This window comes from Scleropages formosus, chromosome 2 (genome assembly GCF_900964775.1).
Source record: "Scleropages formosus chromosome 2, fSclFor1.1, whole genome shotgun sequence".
Classification (NCBI taxonomy): domain Eukaryota; kingdom Metazoa; phylum Chordata; class Actinopteri; order Osteoglossiformes; family Osteoglossidae; genus Scleropages; species Scleropages formosus.
The window spans coordinates 38,693,593-38,713,216 of record NC_041807.1 but is presented as its reverse complement, the minus strand read 5'-3'; the positions used below and the strand labels follow the sequence as shown (position 1 = coordinate 38,713,216).

At 41.4% G+C, this 19,624-nt stretch overlaps 2 protein-coding genes across 2 annotated transcripts in view; one reads left to right on the top strand and one right to left on the bottom strand.

Annotated features, from left to right (window-relative positions):
• The window catches only part of LOC108922356 (tumor necrosis factor receptor superfamily member 5-like), a 533,457-nt gene that overhangs the window by 358,291 nt on the left and 155,542 nt on the right, over positions 1-19,624 (top strand). The gene's annotated exons all lie outside the window — the stretch shown is intronic.
• Positions 2,815-15,365, bottom strand: LOC108922344 (NACHT, LRR and PYD domains-containing protein 3-like). Its single transcript, XM_029247691.1, has 17 exons — positions 15,248-15,365; positions 14,036-14,149; positions 13,686-13,799; positions 13,401-13,514; positions 13,088-13,201; positions 12,712-12,825; positions 12,427-12,540; positions 12,114-12,227; positions 11,804-11,914; positions 11,461-11,537; positions 8,634-10,359; positions 7,349-7,519; positions 6,019-6,090; positions 5,609-5,710; positions 5,357-5,533; positions 5,177-5,223; positions 2,815-3,932 (listed from the first exon to the last, which is right to left on the bottom strand). Exons 1-17 carry the CDS (start codon positions 15,325-15,327, stop codon positions 3,403-3,405), a joined length of 3,891 nt encoding a protein of 1,296 aa, XP_029103524.1. The 5' UTR covers positions 15,328-15,365; the 3' UTR covers positions 2,815-3,402.

Below are 19,624 nucleotides of genomic sequence, written 5' to 3'. Positions count from 1 at the left end.
GGACCCATGCTACCGCAAGTTTAAGCGTGAAAATGTATATTGTAAGTAATTGCATTATGGGAAAAATGAGTAAAGTAAGTGTTCAACCACTGGCGGGACATACGATATGGGCAAAATAAAGGGGTGACCGTGTTTTTGCTGGGGGGGCTAAACATGCTAGGAAGGGTGGCTTGAAGTGCTGGTGAAGAATTAATTGTATTTATTTCAGTGTATTAGTATGTTCTTTTTAACTGGATGTTAGGTTAGAAATTATCTTAATTTCTAGCTCAGCCTTCTGCCACCTCAGAGCTGTCCGGACACCAGAGACCAGTGATCACTGGGAGGATTAGGACACAAGAACAAGCAGCGTGTTTCGTTCCAAATCCTCAAGTTTATTGCGTGTTCACATAGATTATGTACTATTTTGCAGAACAAAGAAATAAGTTTTCATTGGTTTAAAAAGTGAGTCGGGGTCTAGGGACAAAACCACAAAAGGTAATGTTAAACAGCAGAACACTGTGACTGGTTATACATAGAGAGAGAATATATGATACTCCAGTCACATCCGTTGGCCCTTTTAACTTAAAGAGAGAGAAGTTAAAACAAGAACTCCAACATGCACTCACATTCTTGACAGGTCTGACACAAACCAGAAGAACAGGGAGGACAGAGAGGTCAAGGTAGAGAAGAGACACGAGAGCCAGTTATTTCTCACACACTGGAGTTAATAAAGGGGAAAAAAAGAAGCGCATACCCTTGAGGAAAGGGGTCCTCGGACCAAGAAGATTACTTCCCAATGAATGTTGTAATAAACCGTTCACAACGAACGCTGCCTGTGCGTCTTTCTTTGCCCCATCCGAACCCTAAGCGCCGCAGTATTAATACAAGTTGGTCTCTGTTCTTCCCATCAACACTCATTACTACAGCTCTATCACTCACACACACACTCTTTCTGAACCGCTTGGCCCATACGAGTTTGCAGGGAACCGGAGCCTACCCAGCAACACAGGGCGTAAGGCCGGAGGGGGACACACCCAGGACGGGACGCCAGTCCATCGCAAGGCACCCCAAGCAGGACTCGAACCCCAGACCCACCGGAGAGCAGGTCTCGGTCCAACCCACTGCGCCCCCCAAAGCTCTATCAATTCTAAATGCACTTCAGGGCACTACAGCAGGAGTGAGTTTCAAACCACCAAGCTTTACATCAGAGTCAAGCTCGTTCCGGAGCACAAACCCTACAACACATACAGTATATCTGGGGGTCTGCGTGCATAAATATAAAGCATATATCAAGAAAAACTGAGTGTAAAACAGGATAAAGATCCGTAACAGTGTAAAAAGGTGAACAGAACAAATCAAGAATTTAACAATAATTTGGTCTATTTTTCACAATACTCACAACACCTGCTAGGCTGTTTTTCACACAAATATTAATTTAATGATTAATGATGTAATTATTTAATTTGATTAATGATTTAAGTTTAATGATTAGTTAAAAGTTTTACACTGTCTGAAGGAATCATACCTGCTTTTATTAACGATGTGTTCGTTATTTTCGGCTCGACATTTAATGGACTACATATTAATACACAATAAGATGTTGTTTTATTCAGGATTTAAAGTTATTCTTACCCGCGACACCGCACCGCACCACGAACTTCCGCCTTTTACTTTCTTTCTTTCCGAATTACTTCAGTAACATGTTACAATTACTTAGAAAATACTTGAAATAAGTTCTCGTAAAGCAAAATATATCTACCAATAGGTCACATAGTTAGTATGTATTGTATGTTTAGTAACATGCATTTTGTGGAGTAGAAAACAACGAGATCTGTATGTCCGGAAAGTTTCGGTTTCATTCCGTTCCCACTCACTCAGTGGATTGAAAAAAAAAAAAGCACCGCCTCCTGCTTGAACTCCTGGAAGTGCAGTAGAACATACCGGCGTATAAACACAGTTTTGTAGAAAATTATATATATATATATATCGACATCGATATATATTTATGTATATACAACCATTACTACACTGCTTTTATTTCTGCTCCGACGTATTTTTTTTTTTTTTAATTCAGTTAACACGGTGATTCCTTTTTGTTTTCATTCCTCTACAATACTTTGTTTTTTACATATAAATTAAAACGCCCAGTGTATGGTAAGGTACACCATTTTTTACTTGTAGTTTTCTCAGTCCAAAGCCGCACTTCATGCAATTTTAACATTTAAACTAATGCTGCTTATGTCTTGGGGGGGCAGTGGCGCAGTGGGTTGGCCCGGGACCTGCTCTCCGGTGGGCCTGGGGTTCGAGTCCCGCTTGGGGTGCCTTGCGACGGACTGGCGTCCCGTCCTGGGTGTGTCCCCTCCGCCTCCGGCCTTACGCCCTGTGTTGCCGGGTTAGGTTCCGCGACCCCGTATGGGACAAGTGGTTCAGATAACGTGTGTGTGCGTATGAGTTCTTGTTGCAAAAAGTTTTTTTTTTTTTTTTCTTTTTTCCTGGAACACATTGTCTCCATAAGACGAACAAAGACAGTAAATAATTGGCATTTACTGCACCAAAATAGGTTGAAATTATTTGCTTGTTAAAAAAGAAACTGTAACAGCTTAGAATTACAGAAAAATTATTTGGGTTATAAGTAGCCACTGTGGTAAGAGAGGGGGTGCTGTGGCACGGCGGGTTCGGCATGTGCCTGCTCCCTGGTGGGGCTGGGGTTTGAGTCCCTCTTGGGGTGTCCTGCAACAGACTGGCAGCCCATCCTGGGTGTATCCTCTTCCCTCCCCCTCCAGCCTTATGCCCTGTGTTGCCGGGTTAGGTTCCGGCTCCCCATGACCCCGCTTGGGACAAGCAGCTTCAGACAGTGTGTGTGTGTATGTGTGCGTGCATGCGTGCGTCTGTGTGTAGTGATAAGAGGGAAAAATCAACACAGCTGTTAGAAGAAAAAAAACAATGCCTGGGAAAAGATAGAAAACTATTTTAAAGAAAGTCAAATCTTGTATTATGTAAGATAATTTACACACACACTCACACACATTGTCTGAACCGCTTGTTCCTAAGATAATTTATATATAGAAAAAAATCAGATCACCAGCAATCTATAAAATGCAGGCTGCCTCATAAAATTGAGTCCACACGGTGCCTGGAAGATGGTGTCACACCCATGGCCTTGTGCATGACGTCTGTACCTGCCACCGATCAGAGAGGACGGCTATTAAGGAGCCGTGCTGGCACACCTGCTCGCGGAATCTCGCACAGACTTTGAACAGAACGTGGGTCGTCTGCACTGGAGTAAAAATGAAACCACAGAAAAACCAACGAGAGTGTTTACAGTTCATTAAAACACCTTAATTTTATGCACATAGTGGAGAAAAACAATGACATAAATATGAAAGTTTATGTCTTGATTTGAGGACATATATGTGTGCTTTCCTACCCCAGCTCACACAGGGACAGTGATGAGTCCCACCAAACTCCAAATGCAGGATAGAGGGGCTCAGTGAATGTGGAGGTGAACTTGTACAGGAGGGTCAGTTCACCAGAGGAGACGCTGTAGAAGAATAGAGCGCCATCCACCCAGTCCACATACACTCCTACTCTGTGGGAGGTGGGTACAGGTATGGGACTGCGTTTAATATTGTGAATGGCATAGCATTTCTCATCAGAGCAGGTCATATTCCAGGACTTGTCATTGAGTCCAAGCTCACAGTCACCACTCCTTCCTTTCCTACTGATTCCTTTATAAGTCACTCCTACATCAACAATGTCTCCATTCCACTCAACCTCCCAGTAACAGCGACCAGACAGACTCTCTGCACACAGAACTTGGAGGCTCTTGCCAAATCTGTCAGGATGATCAGGATATGACTGTTCATCTTCCATATATGTCACTTCCCTGTTGTCCTCAGATATATACAGGTGTTTGTTTGCTGTGTTGGGGTCCAGTGTGTGCCGACAGGAGTCTGCAGGTGAAACACAGTTAAAAACACTGTTACACACTGTTAGGAGTTCTTAGGGAGAGTTTTTACCCGTACGCTGCGAGGTTATTTAAAAGTGACTCCTGATGCGTGTTTTTGTATATACTGTCTGGTGGTATATTTAATGTCGGGGTATTACTTGTTCGCTTGTGTTACTAATCACTTTTTTTCAGTCTGTGGGAAACATACAATGCAGGATTTCACTGTATTATGTACACATGACAGTTTAATTATAGAATACAATTTATTTCAATATATTACACAACAGTGAAATAAATGAAACAGTACTTAGTGTATGAATACATTAAGAGCAGTGAATACTGTACAGTAGTGTGTGTCTGCTTGCTGTAAGTACATTCTTTTCTTCATTTTCAGCTGTGTGACCCCCCCACTGAGCAAGGTGTAGAGACTCCTCATTCCACAATAGGTTCCTCCAGCTGTTCCTGCTCACATGTTCTTTCCCTTATAGTGGGAATAAAGCCTTCAAACAAACACACACTCTACACTGTCCTGAGTTCTCCAGCACACCAACTGCATCCTGTACTGTACATTAGTTTTTTTGGACTGGACTGACCCACATCTCTCACACACACACACACACACACACACACACACACACACACACACACACACAGTCTGAAACCGCTTGTCCCAGGCGGGGTCGCGGGGAGCCGGAGCCTAACCCGGCAACACAGGACACACACAGGACAGGACGCCAGTCCGTCACAAGGCACCCAAGCAGGGCTCAAACCCCAGACCCACTGGAGAGCGGGACCCGGTCAAACCCACTGCGCCACTGCGTCCCCTACGCTGACCCAGATATTCTACAGTTTTCATTCTCATTTATATCTATAAAAGCTTTAGCTCATGTTTGTACAAATAGTATTAACACTGTTTTCAATCAATACTTTGTGTATTAATGATGGAAATTATATTTATCGTTGTTCTTAAATTAAGTTTTAAACAAATACAGTGATTTTTTTTCTATATACTCTATAACGTGAAGGACTGCTGCCTCACAGCACCTGGGCAGAAGGTTCAAGTCCAGTTTAGTCTGTGTGGAATTTGCATGTTCTCCTTAAGGTTATGTTGGTACAATCACTGTGAAAACATGATCGGTAGAATTTGATTTGACTGGAGTGAACCTACACTACCCCTGTATACCACTGTGCAGTAAAATAAGTAAATAGTGTTAAATGAGAGCAGTAGTTCAGTCCAAACACACTCACACTTGAGGAGCCCTGGTCTGATCCTGCACTCTCCACCATGGTCCACACTGTAGGTAAAGCAGAAGGACACACAGTGTCTGAGGTACACAGACTGTTTATGAGGTGTGTGTGGAAACTCAGTCTTGTGACATCTATGAGGGTTAGCATAATTACACACAAATACGTACACACACTACTTACTGTAGTATCTCCAGTTTGCAGGTGGGATCCTGCAGTAGATCAGAGAGCAGCTTCACTCCTGAGTCCCCTGGGTTATTGTAGCTTAGATCCAGCTCTCTCAGGTGTGAACAGGGGTTCGAACGCAGAGCTGAAGCCAGAGAAGTACAGCCTCCTTCCATGACACAACAGCCAGACAGTCTGTAGAGAGAAAACAAAAACACTGTATTCCCACTGAAGAAACCTTATTTACAGTGTCTGTTCCCAAGTACTGACCTCAGTATGTCCAGTTTACAGTATTTGTTCCCCAGTCCAGGAGAGAGCAGTTCCACTCCTGAATCCTGCAGGTCATTGTCACTCAAGTCCAGCTCTCTCAGAAGTAAAGAGCTTGATGTAAGAACTGAGGCCAGAGCTTCACAGCATCTCTCTGTGAGTCCACACATCTTCAGCCTTAAGAAGACAAAAATACACAAGTAGAACCATTTAATATAATATATCAGTAGGTCTTGATAGACACATTTTTTATTTAAAGAAAATGGAATGTCATGCTTGTATATAGAAGCAACTGCTGCTTCTTCACCCACCTAAGCGTCTCCAGTTTACAGGTGGGATCCTGCAGTAGGTCAGAAAGCAGCTTCACACCTGAGTCCCCTGGGTGATTATAGCTCAGATCCAGCTCTATCAAATGTGAAGGGTTCGAACACAAAGCTGAAGCCAGAGAAGCACAGCCACCTTCTGTCAGCCTACAGGTAGACAATCTGTAGAGAGACAAAGAAAACATGACACTTACCCATTTCATTAAAATACATCAAATAACCTATGCTGAAAAGAGGAAAAATATGAGCACACAATTGCTGAAAAGTAACAAATTAGTGAGGTATGTGTTGACAGGGTCTAAACAGTGTAAAACACACAGCTGTATCATTTATAAACCTACAGATAAACAGTGATAAACACAGGAAAACAGAGACAATTTACTGTCCTGAAATATGAGTCTATAACTTACAGCTAAGTTCTATCAATACGTTTCTTCAACGAGATTCTAACACTAAATTTTTAGTATTTTCTTATCAGAGTGGGGTGCGGTGGTGCAGTGGGTTGGACCACAGTCCTGCTCTCCGGTGGGTCTGGGGTTCGAGTCCCGCTTGGGGTGCCTTGCGGCGGACTGGCGTCCCGTCCTGGGTGTGTCCCCTCCCCCTCCCCCTCCGGCCTTACGCCCTGTATTACCGGGTAGGCTCCGGTTCCCTGCGACCCCGTATGGGACAAGCGGTTCTGAAAATGTGTGTGTGTGTGTGTGTGTGTGTGTTTCCTTATCTGATATAAATAATATAAATAATATAAATAATGATATAAATAATGAATTGTTACATGTAACCTATAAACATATAGAGTAATAAATATGTTCACTACATACAGGTTAATAAGAGTAATGTAGTGTGTAGAAATTAAGAATATAGTGTTGCAATATTCAATCTAAACTTCACTATGTAACAGTTTTCAGTTTAACTGGAGAAAGCCAGCTGTGGGAATTTTTATGTTAATGATCACATGACCTGCCAGTTCAGGCAAATTATGTGTTGAGATTCTGACACCAGGAAGGGGCTCCATGGTGGGTACTTATATGCAAAACCGTTGGAGATATTACAATCTGAATACATTACATTTATTCATTTAGCTGATGCTTTTCTCCAAAGCGACTTACAGTGTTATGGTTACAATTATTCACCCATTTATACAGCTGGGTAATTTTACTGAAGTAATTCAGCACAAGTACCTTGCTCAAGGGTACTACAGCGGGAGGTGGGAACCGAATCTGCGATTTTTGGGGCCAAAGGCAGTTGCTCTACCTACTACGCTACCAGCTGTCCCTAGTAGCAAATATTCAATTGGAATATTGCAAGTATAAGTCAGTAAGTCATTTCCTAGGGAAAGATGTCTTTTAAGAATCATTTATTATTACAAAAATGCACAGAATCTAGAATACATTGCAGTACAGTATTGCCTGCTAGTACTGACCTCAGTGTGTCCAGTTTACACTGTTGGTTCCCCAGTCCAGCAGAGAGCAGTTTCACTCCTGAGTCCTGTAGGTCATTGTTACTCAGGTCTAACACCCTCAGGTTCGAGTCTGAACTCAGAGTTGAGGCCAAAGCTTCACAGCATCTTTCAGTGAGAAAACAAAAGCTCAACCTGAAAAGAAACAGAAAATATTTTAGAGACACAGATGTGTTGTAATCTCCAATGCATCTGTCCAATAAGACAAATAAATTGTGAGGTTAAGTCTTGATCATGGAGTGCTGATAAGGATGATCAGTGAAGGAACTCTAAACACATTATAAATTACACTGAAGATATCAGGAGAAAAATGGAGAAGAGAAAAACACACACACACACACACACACACACACACACACACACATTTTTGGAACCGCTTGTCCCATACAGGGTCGCGGGGAACCAGAGCCCACCCGGTAACACAGGGCGCAAGGCCGGAGGGGGAGGGGACACACCCAGGACGGGACGCCAGTCCGCCGCAAGGCACCCCAAGCGGGACTCAAACCCCAGACCCACTGGAGAGCAGGACCCGGTTCAACCCACCGCGCCCCCTCTTAAATGGAGCCTCTGCACTCGACTGCCTTGAAACTCGCACCCACCGGACCCGGCCAAGCCCGCCGAGGCACCACGCACCCGGCGTAAGAGAAAAACACATTACGTGCATTCCTGAATTATATTAATAATTATGATACACAGCTCACTCCAGGTGCCACAGCAGGATTTATGTAACCAGACATCTGACTGTACTGTACTGACCTCTACCTCGATGGACACACAACACCTGAAACTGAACTTCTCTAAATCAGATGTGTCATTAATTTCCTCCTCCTCTTAGCCTGCTGTTGATTGTAACTGATGACACTGTGATTATCTCCTCTACCAGTTCGTTAATCACTTTTCAGCCAGTGAAAATAATAACACTGCTATAATGTGGCATTACTCCTCTACTGCTGGAAATATGTTCTGACATTTTTACTTTCTCACTGAAATTATTTACAGAGATCTTGAACACACAAATTGCTTAGCACAGTTACCATAAAATTAGTTCCCAGCTGTATCATTAGTAATGTAGCTTGTGAAATGTGCCCAGGTACCTATGATCCACTTGTTGCGGCCACTGCTCCACCTCCATATACAGTATATGGAGGATGGAGAGAGGTGATGTGCGTTACCATGATACAAAATTGGTTTAACGTTGTTGTCTTTTACCATATGCATTTTCTCCAAACAGACATATAACAGGACTTACAGAGCAGTTCTGGAGACTTGGACCACTGGCAGCATCCTCTGAAGACCTTCGTCACGTAACATGCAGTTTCTCAGCTCCAACACTTCCAATTCCTCTGCTGACATCAACAACACAAAGGCCAGAGCTGACCACTCGGAGGGACTTATTTCCTTTTCTGTAAGATTTTGTGAGTTCAGGTAATTTTGGATTCGTTTCACCACAGAACTGTCGTTCAGTTCATTCAGACAGTGAAAAAGATAAATGCTCTTCTCTGGAGAAAAATTCTCATGGATCTTCTTATAGATATATTGTTTTATTTCTGCAATATCACAAGAAATTCTTTGTAACGGTAGACCTTTTAAAAGCTGTTGGCTGTATTCCACTGAAAGGCCAAGAAGGAAACGAAGATAGAGGTCTAAGTGTCCATTCTTGCTGCATATTGCCTCATTTACTGTTTTTTCCAGCAAGCCAGTATCAGTATTTGAGAGAAACTTGTGTAAAGCAGCAAGATACTCCTGAACACTCAAATGTACAAAGCAGTAAACTTTCCCCTCATACAACCCAATCTCCTGTCTAAACACTTCTGTACAAATTCCAGAATAAACCGAAGCTTCATTGACATCAATGCCAATCTCTTTCAGGTCTTCCTCATAAAATATGAGATTTCCTGTTTCAAGGTTGTTGAAAGCCAACTTCCCCAGTTTCAGAACAAATTCTTTATCCAGTTCTAAAGATTTCAGAGGCTCTGTTTCTTGTTTTTTCAGATACTTCTCATTCTTCAAACTGGTCTGAAAGATCAGGAAATGTGTGTACATCTCAGTGAGAGTCTTGGGAATTTCTCCACTGTGTTCCTCAACAAAGAGCCTCTCAAGAACAGTGGCTGAAATCCAACAGAAGACTGGAATATGACACATGATGTAGAGGCTCCTTGATGACTTCACATGTGTGATGATCCTCTTGGCCAGGTCCTCATCACTGAATCTCTTTGTGAAGTATTCATCCTTCTGAGGGTCATTGAACCCTCGTATCTCTGTCACTCGATCGACACACTCAGGAGGGATCTGAGTGGCGGCTGCTGGACGGGAAGTTATCCAGATGAGAGCAGGAGGAAACAGATTCCCCTTCATGAGGTTGGTCAACAACATATCCAGTGGGGCTGTCTTTGTCACATCAGAACAGATCTCATTGTTCTTAAAATCTAGAGGAAGGCGACACTCATCCAGACCATCAAAGATAAACAAAACTTTGGAATTCAAAAGATGAGTGATTCCAAACTCTTTGAATTCTGGAAGAAAGTAATGAATCAGTTGTGTTAAACTGAATTCTTTATCCTTTATCAAATTGAGGTCCCGGAAAGCAAGGGGAAATATAAAATTAACGCCTTGATTTTCTTTTCCTTCTTCCCAGTCAAGAATGAATTTCTGAACAGTCACTGTTTTCCCAATGCCTGCAATACCCTGCGTCAGCACAGTTTTTATTTGAGTAACTTTTCCATGTAAGGTTGTAAAAATATCACTGTATTTTATTGCAGTTTCTTGTATAGCTGGTTTATTGAATGCTCTCTCAATGTGTCTCACTTCATGTTCATCACTGATCCCACCAGTACCACCTTCAGTTATGTAGAGCTCTGTGTAAATATCATTCAGAAGGGCTGGGTTTCCATACTTAGCTTGTCCTTCAAATACACACTGAAACTTCTTCTTCAGATGGGATTTCAGTTTCTGCTGACATGCCATCAGGAGTTCAACTGAGAAAAGAAATCAGAGGAAAACTTGTGGAATCTTTTTATGAAAAATTTCCCCTAAAAATTTAGGCATCCGAGCTAAATTGTTGAATATGTTCCATATATTACTTGTGTTTGTCAACACTGGCTTTGAACTAAAGTGAACTCATTGTCCACACTTCCACACCACCTGAATAAACTCTGCACTTGGATCAAACTTCAAGCTCACCTCCGAGAGATTCCTGACACTTACAGATCTTTATATGACATTCCCAATATTTTGGCACACATATAAAAGTAACACACTTTCTGGGTTACCCTGTGATAAGACTGGCATCCTGTCTAGGGTGTGCACTTTAGCCTTGTGTGCAGTAATTCTGGCGTGGGATCCGGACTGCTGCAACCCTAACCATAAAAAGCGAAAACGAAAGTGAATAAATAAGATAGTTTCTGACAGCAGTCCAGGATGTAGTCGCACACACTCATAAACGATGGGATATTTAGTCAGCAATTTAAAACAATTTACTTTTATATACAGAGCTGGAATACAGCGCTCTTCTCACCAGAGTAACACAGAGTGCTGAAGAAGGATGTAGTGTTAAACAAGGTTACTTAATACATTACAATTATAACAAATATAAATAAATAACTAACAGAGCAATCCAGCAGGAAACAGCAGAGAGGAAAACAAAAAAATCCCAGTCACAACCAAAAAGACAAAAATCATCCTCGGGGCACCCAAGTGCCAGTAGCTGCACACCCCTCCTGGGAATTCTGCTGTGGTGACAGAGGATCTGTGTAGATAATGTGATGTGTTCTAAGTATCACTCTCAAGATTAAAACTACCAATTCACCCAAAACAAATGTCTTTGTACTGTGGGGAGAAACCAGAAGAAACTCATAAAAAACAAGGAAAACACAAAAATTCTGCTCTGACTGTAGAAATACTATGCACGATTACACAATCCAGGCGCTGTGAGACACCAGTGCAAACTGCTATGCCACCTTGGTGAACCCTACATAGCCTCGTATTCTGTTTTTCCAAGATAGGCGCTAGAAAACTGTGGCCCTGCAATAGGATAAGCGTTTAATGATACTGAGGGAATGAGATATTTTGTAACCCACCTTCATGACAAGGTGACCTGATACTCTTCATAAAGCTACAGCTGGGTATGGGTGAGATTATGCTCTTCTCCTGGACACTATAGACAGAAAAGACCATTATTATATTTTTCCCTCTAACTTAAGATAAACTTAAAACCTTCTCACTGTAGATATAACAAATTTAACATGGAAGTCAACCATCACATTAGATCCCTTCAGGATTCTTAATGAATTACTCAGAAACAGGGGCAATAACTGGCAAATGTCTCAGTTTGGCATAATTTTGCCAGCTATTGCTACTTGTGTTGTCACATGCAGTGTTTGTCTTAAAGGGATTTGGTTTAAAAAAAAAAAAAACATTTACCTTTGAACTGCATAAGACTGCCCGCCAAAGTAGATTGGTTCAGGCATTGACTTGTCACTCTTCATGGATATACAGGTAGGTACAGGTGAAACTGATCTCTCCTGCTGGACACTGTGGACAGAAAGAGCCCTTATATAAAACTGTGGCATTGAAAGAAACATCACTTTAGGCATTTTCAAGTGGCTTGATAGATAACATTAAGAAAAAAGGATATTCACTGACAGGTACGCCTCTATATCAATTAAAATTGCCAACGATCATTACTTCTCTGTCTTTGTCCAAAAGAGATGTGATTTAGAAGAACACTGACCTTTGACCTGCTGAATACTGTTGATCCTTAAAGTAGATTGGTTCAGGCATCGACTTGTCACTCTTCATGGATATACAGGTAGGTACAGGTGAAACTGATCTCTCCTGCTGGACACTGTGGACAGAAAGAGCCCTTATATAAAACTGTGGCATTGAAAGAAACATCACTTTAGGCATTTTCAAGTGGCTTGATAGATAACATTAAGAAAAAAGGATATTCACTGACAGGTACGCCTCTATATCAATTAAAATTGCCAACGATCATTACTTCTCTGTCTTTGTCCAAAAGAGATGTGATTTAGAAGAACACTGACCTTTGACCTGCTGAATACTGTTGATCCTTAAAGTAGATTGGTTCAGGCATTGACTTGTCACTCTTCATGGATATACAGCTGGGTACAGGTGACCCTGATCTCACCTGTTGGACACTGTGGCAGGAAAAGAAGAAAAGGCCACTCATATATCTTTATATCTATAACAACAGATTAAATTCAGACTTTAAAAAGTTTTTCAGATAAAACTATGGCATTAAAAGAAACATTACCTTTGATATTTTCAGTCATTTCTCCTAAAGAGATGTGGTATAGAAGAATATTTACCTTTGACCTACAGAAGACTGTCCATCCTTAAAGGAGATTGGTTCAGGCATTGACTTGTCACTCTTTATCGATACACAGCTGGGTACAGGTGACACTGGTCGCTCCTGTTGGACACTGAGGACCGAAGAAAGAAAGATCCTTTCACTGACCTTTTTATCCCTACAATCAGATTAAATTTACACTTAAAATTGTTTCTGCATATAAAACTGGGGCACTGAAAGAAATATTACTTTAGGCATTTTCAAGTAGCTTGACAGGCGTCCTGAAGAAGAAAGGGTATTCACCGACAGGTACGCCTCTATATCAATTAAAATTGCCAACTCTCATTACTTCTCTGTCTTTGTCCTAAAGAGATGTGATTTAGAAGAACATTTACCTTTGACCTGCTGAAGACTGTCCATACTTAAAGTAGATTGGTTCAGGCATTGACTTGTCACTCTTCATGGATATACAGGTAGGTACAGGTGAAACTGATCTCTCCTGCTGGACACTGTGGACAGAAAGAGCCCTTATATAAAACTGTGGCATTGAAAGAAACATCACTTTAGGCATTTTCAAGTGGCTTGATAGATAACATTAAGAAAAAAGGGTATTCACTGACAGGTACGCCTCTATATCAATTAAAATTGCCAACGATCATTACTTCTCTGTCTTTGTCCAAAAGAGATGTTGTTTAGAAGAACATTTACCTTTGACCTGCTGAATACTGTTGATCCTTAAAGTAGATTGGTTCAGGCATTGACTTGTCACTCTTCATGGATATACAGCTCGGTACAGGTGACCCTGATCTCACCTGTTGGACACTGTGGCAGGAAAAGAAGAAAAGGCCACTCATATATCTTTATATCTATAACAACAGATTAAATTCAGACTTTAAAAAGTTTTTCAGATAAAACTATGGCATTAAAAGAAACATTACCTTTGATATTTTCAGTCATTTCTCCTAAAGAGATATGGTATAGAAGAATATTTACCTTTGACCTACAGAAGACTGTCCATTTTTAAAGGAGATTGGTTCAGGCATTGACTTGTCACTCTTCATGGATATACAGCTCGGTACAGGTGACCCTGATCTCACCTGTTGGACACTGTGGACAGTAGAGAGAAAGATACTTTAATTGAAAATCGTTCCTGCAAATAAAACTATAGCACTGAAAGAAACATCACTTTAGATATTTTCAAGTTGCTTGACAGATAACATGAAGAAAAAGGCTATTCATTGGCAGGTACGCCTCTATTATAGTTAAATATGCCTACTGTCAGAACTCATCTCTTTAAAATCAGTCATATGTCCAGAACACATGTGGTTTAGAAGAACATTTACCTTACACCTGCAGAAGACTGTCCATCCTTAAAGTAGATTGGTTCAGGCATTGACTTGTCACTCTTCATGGATATACAGCTCGGTACAGGTGACACTGATCTCTCCTCTGGGACACTGTGGACAGTAGAGAGAAAGATACTTTCATTGAAAAAACTGTTCCTGCAGATAAAACTGGCATTGACAGAAATATCAGTTTAGACATTTTCAAGTGGCTTGACGGATAACATGAAGTAAAAAAGGTGACACTGGTCTCTCCTGTTGGACACTGGATTGAAAAGGTTCAATTTCTCTCGATCAGAATACATTTGTCACATATTTATATATTCCTGCTTTTGCAGTAAACGTCATCTCCATTTGCGCTTAGCCAATAGCTGACAAGAAAGACTGTTAATTTGCTGTGTTAGATGTTCGTGAATGCTGGTCATCAGTAACAAGACAAAAAGCACTCCATATTCATGGGATGAATTGCTCAACAATCCATGTCAAATAAGCATTTTTGGAAATAATGTTAATTTTCAGTAATTTCACTTTTGTTTTAAAGTGCTGCTTAAAAGTATGTGAATCTTGTAGGGTTGGTCATTATTCTTGTTTAAAATATATTTTAAAAAAAAAAAACTTAGAAAATCTACATCTTAAATCTTAAAGTTACAAAATGAAGAAATGATGATGATTTACACACCTGATTCTACTTACCTAGTGGTTGAACCAGTGTAACTTGGAGTTCACTTATTTTTGCACCTGTACTACTTCCGTGTTTCTAATAGACACATAATTTTCTCTAAAGCTACATATGGAACTGGTCATTAAACACCTGTTATGTCATAACAGGTGAGAAAGACTGTTTCTTATTAAATGCCCATTTTGTGGTAAAACTAAGCGACATGAGGGCTTCACATACTTCCATACAGCACTATAATTTCAACACTGTTTGAAGCTAATAATCAATTACATAAAACCTTTGAAAATATTTTTCATTTACTGTAGCTATACGAAACATTTTTACAAAATCTACCCAACAGAAAAAACAAGGAATGCCTGTATGACGAGCATACTAATTGCGACTTGGTATTAAAAGTAAATTTTTATTGACAAATAAGTAGAGGACAAACAGACTTTTTTGGAACCAATGTATATAAAAAGGATACCTAAAAAAAAAAAAAAACATTTATCTGACCATTAACAAGAAAAATGCCCTCACAGCTTTCCACTCACCTTTTAAAACTCATTTCTGATGCAGTGACCCACTCCTTACAGTCTCCAGAAGGCCTTATTTCTGAGACAAGACCCTCCATCTAAGACCGCTGGACAGGAGCTGATCAGGTGAATCAGAGTCTTTCTGGACAGCACATAAAAAGAGCAAGAAAAAAGGGTTAATTGAAAACTGGTTGCCAACACAATGTATCACGGTGACTAAACCCAAAAACGAAGCTGCGGCCAAGTACGATGTACATGAAGACGGGTGTCAAACTTGTTTTGTACCATGGGCTGAATAGGATTCATGGAGCACCCTGCAGATCAATTTTGTACATCAAATGTATATAACAGCAGAGACAATGACTAGAAGGATGGAAATATACAGTTTATAGCCATTGCAATTTAAGGCTATATTTGCCTGTACATATACCCATTGCACTGTATAGTGATTCGGTAATATTTCCTTCGTTCGACTCCCCGCACAACTGTTTCCGAAACCTAAGCAACTCTTAAATGATAAAAAAAAAAACAAAGTGATGATTTAAACCCAGCTACCAACATATCATTGCGACTAAACTCCTATAAAATGTAGCATTATAATGACACAGCTGAAGCTGAGTACCATGCAGAGTCTGTAAAGTAAGACTTCATAAATGTATCATACTTTAGAGGAGGCAAGACAAAAAGCAAAACGTGAAATTTCTGACCTGCCTGCCAACCTAAAATCTTATCGTTACTAAACATCTATAAACAGTTATGATGAGTCACAACTACAGCCGAGCACCATGAAGACCTACCAAGAGTTTCCCAACTTGTTATGATCCAGAGCTTGGAATTTGTCCCAATGTGCTCCCACCCGCCTTTCAAAACATTTGGTGGTAAAACTGAGATAAAACCTTTTCTATGTAAACAGTAAATACTGCCAACTGTAGCAATCTTGCCCTTAGGTCTTTGATGCCCTCGCATAACTGGATCCAGTAACGCTCATGAAATCATAGCAGAAACTACACAGTAATGATGTGTGTGATCCCCACGTATATATTTGCAAATCTTTTTTTTTATATTTTAAATGCATTTTGGAAATTTATTAGCTGGATAAATCTAATTACTGCCGGCAATGCGAATTACTGCCGGCAATGCGGCAGTAAGTCAGACCTGTTCCCGGTGCATGTTGGACTCCGCCAGGGCTGCCCTTTGTCACCGATTCTGCTCATTATCTTCATGGACAGAATTTCTAGGCGCAGCCAGGGAACGGAGAGTGTCTGTTTTGGTGGCTGCGAGATCTCGTCTCTGCTTTTTGCGGACGATGTGGTCCTGTTGGCTTCATCGAATCAAGACTTACAGCGTGCACTGGAGAGGTTTGCAGCCGAGTGCAAAGCGGCGGGGATGAGAATCAGCACCTCCAAATCCGAGATCATGGTCCTCAATCGGAAAAGGTGGATTGCCCCCTCCGGGTTAGGGGGGAGCTCCTCCCTCAAGTGGAGGAGTTTTAAGTATCTCGGGGTCTTGTTCACGAGTGAGGGAAAAATGGAGCGGCAGGTTGACAGACGGATCGGTGCGGTCATTGTACTGGTCTGTTGTGGTGAAGAGGGAACTGAGTCGTAAGGCGAAGCTCTCAATTTACCGGTTGATCTACGTTCCTACCCTCACCTATGGTCATGAACTCTGGATCATGACCGAAAGAATGAGATCGCGGATACAAGCGGCAGAAATGAGTTTCCTCCCCAGAGTGGCTGGGCGCACCCTTAGGGATAGGGTGAGGAGCTCAGTCACCCGGGTGGAGCTCGGAGTAGAGCCGCTACTCCTCCGCATCGAGAGGAGCCAGTTGAGGTGGCTCGGGCATCTGTTCCGGATGCCTCCTGGACGCCTCCCTGGGGAGATGTTCCGGGCTTGTCCCACTGGGAGGAGGCCTCGGGGCAGACCCAGGACACGTTGGAGAGACTATCATAGTCACTATGTCTCCCGGCTGGCCTGGGAACGCCTTGGGGTTCCCCCAGAGGAGCTGGAGGAGGTGTGCGGGGAGAGGGAAGTCTGGAGGACTCTGCTTGGACTGCTGCCCCCGCGACCCGGCCCCGGATAAGCGGAGGAAGATGGATGGATGGATGGATGGATGGATAAATCTAATTAATTGGTGAATATAGAGAATTATGAAATTATTTTAATTACAGATGTAAACATATTTTGATCTAAGCTGCTTCAGCTAAACGTGTTCCCCCAACACGTCGTGTGAACAAATGTACAGCTTTAACTTAAGAAAATCAGTGGATTTACATAGCTACACTTGTTGTGGTTTATGTGAATTCCAGTCAGTTTTTTTTTTTTTTTGTTCCATTTTGACAAACTAAGGAAAACAAATTCAAACTCAGAAAATTTTAACAAATTCGTATTCCAAAAATCAACTTCTTAGTAAAAAAAGAAAGAAAATAGCGAGGATAATAATGTGGTCTAGACAGTTGGATGAGTATCTAAAAGAAAACATAGAAAATAATTCTGTATTTTTCAAAATTGAAAAAAGAATTTTCCTTTTGCATAAAAAAAGTTGCTCAAGCCGGTCTCTGTGCTACCCTGGGACAAGAACCAGCGACGAAAAAATGTTAAATGACACCGTAACAAAAAATATTTCACTCAAGTACTATACATAACACATGAATGAGAGTTTTGCTTCATTCTGGATTGTTAGTTATGTTTACCTTAACTTAACCAAGACTTAGTCTTCAGTTCGGCAACGCGCGACGAGCCTCTTCTCATCTCACATCTGTCCTCCTTTCCTTGTTTCCGCTACAAGTCTTGTGTTACTGGAACAAATCTATAATACATACTAATACCGCAACATAGATTTCCTGAGAAGTGAAGCATTTGCTATATATCTAATAATCAGTTAGACAGTAGAGTAAAGAACTAAAAATAGACAGAGCCTGCGGTCTGTCCAGTCGAGTTTGCTTCTGGGAGTTGGGGTTCTTTCACAGGAATTCCGTCTTTCGATCAACTCCACCTACGCGAGTTCCTAAAAATAAATGAATAAGTTAGTCCATCTTAAACTCCCGTTAACAAAACATACGGCGCACACAACATATGAGCATCGATTCCATTTTATATATAAAATAAAACACAGCAAAATAGCGGTTATGTAGCTAGAGTAAAAGACTCGATTTCCCATAATTCCTGTCTGTTTTTCCCTTTAGGGGCGGTCGGTAATCTGGCCGCGCGGAGAGATCGAGCCCACACAAATGGGCTCGGCCGGGGGTTTCCTCATATCTAATGGGTTTGAAGTGTGGAGTAATGTGTAGTGGTTTGTTGAATGTGGATGTTTTTAAAGCTCTCCGTTTCACCTTTATTACTGCAGACCGCTGGTTCAAACCCAGTTAAAATCTTCAAAAACAGGCAACCTTGCTTTGAGGAAAAAATTTTTGCCAGTTTTTGAAGATTTTAACTCAAATCAACATATCTCTCAGAGATTAAACTAAGACATGGTCCAGTTCCGTAAAACAGGCATTATAATTACACCAATTAGCTGCAACAATGCCTTTTCCAAGTTCAAAAAAACAAATGTACTGGATTAGCATAGGCCTATTCATTCTCGTGCCGCCCCAAACAAGATGGTAAAAGAGAACTGGTCTACTTTTCTATCATCAGGGTAATATCCGCGTGATGTTGTTCATTCTGAACCACAGGGCACAATCTCCTTTTCAGTTCCACGATAAAGCCTATGCAAGATTTGCCACCATGGAAGCTACTAACTGCCCTCAAACCTCAACTTTTAGTAGCTGCATCCAGAACTGTGGTTTTTAGTATGTCTTCATCCATGTTATAGACAAGAGAGAAGTTCCGTTGGAGGTGGATGTAGGATTGAGCTTGCATTAAGCTACTTGCAGTTGTTTTTAAGAAACCCTCACAATAAGTTTTAGTCCTACTGCAACCCCATACACTGAATCCAACTCGGAACATCACTAGAAGCCACAATAATTCACTGGGTGAACAAGATGACATAAAAGAAGAAAGATGCTCTGAAACACAAACTCAAAAATAACCCAAGACGCAAGGACAAGCAGGTGCCCCTCAGTCAGGAAGCTCTCCGGTAGAACCCTGATACTCATTGAAAAAGACGTCCTCAAACATGCAATCAGTTTCAACTATAATGGTGCCGAACACAAAGGTTCCTTGCAAACTTAGAAGGAGCATTGAAGATAGTTCGGACTGCTGGAAAAATCATTGGCACACCCCCCCCAGCTCTCCAAGAACTGCACTTGTCTAGAGTCAGTAAAAGGGCTAGCAAAATCATTCTAGACCCCTCACATCCAGGTCACTTCCTCTTCGAACCTTTGCCATCTGGCCGGCGCTACAGAGCACTGAGCACCAGGACAGCCAGACACAAGAAAAGTTTCTTTCCTCAGGCCA

What these genes read in the sequence shown, in the direction of transcription:
- LOC108922344 (XM_029247691.1), bottom strand. Translation starts at nt 15,327, where the DNA reads ATGGAGGGTCTTGTCTCAGAAATAAGGCCTTCTGGAGACTGTAAGGAG. An exon ending in TCAGAAATGAGTTTTAAAAG is followed by an intron (nt 14,150 to 15,247) that starts GTGAGTGGAAAG and finishes TACTGTCCACAG; the next exon opens with TGTCCCAGAGGAGAGATCAG. An exon ending in TTGTGTTCGAACCCTTCACA is followed by an intron (nt 5,711 to 6,018) that starts TTTGATAGAGCT and finishes AAGCTCTTTACT; the next exon opens with TCTGAGAGAGCTGGACTTGA.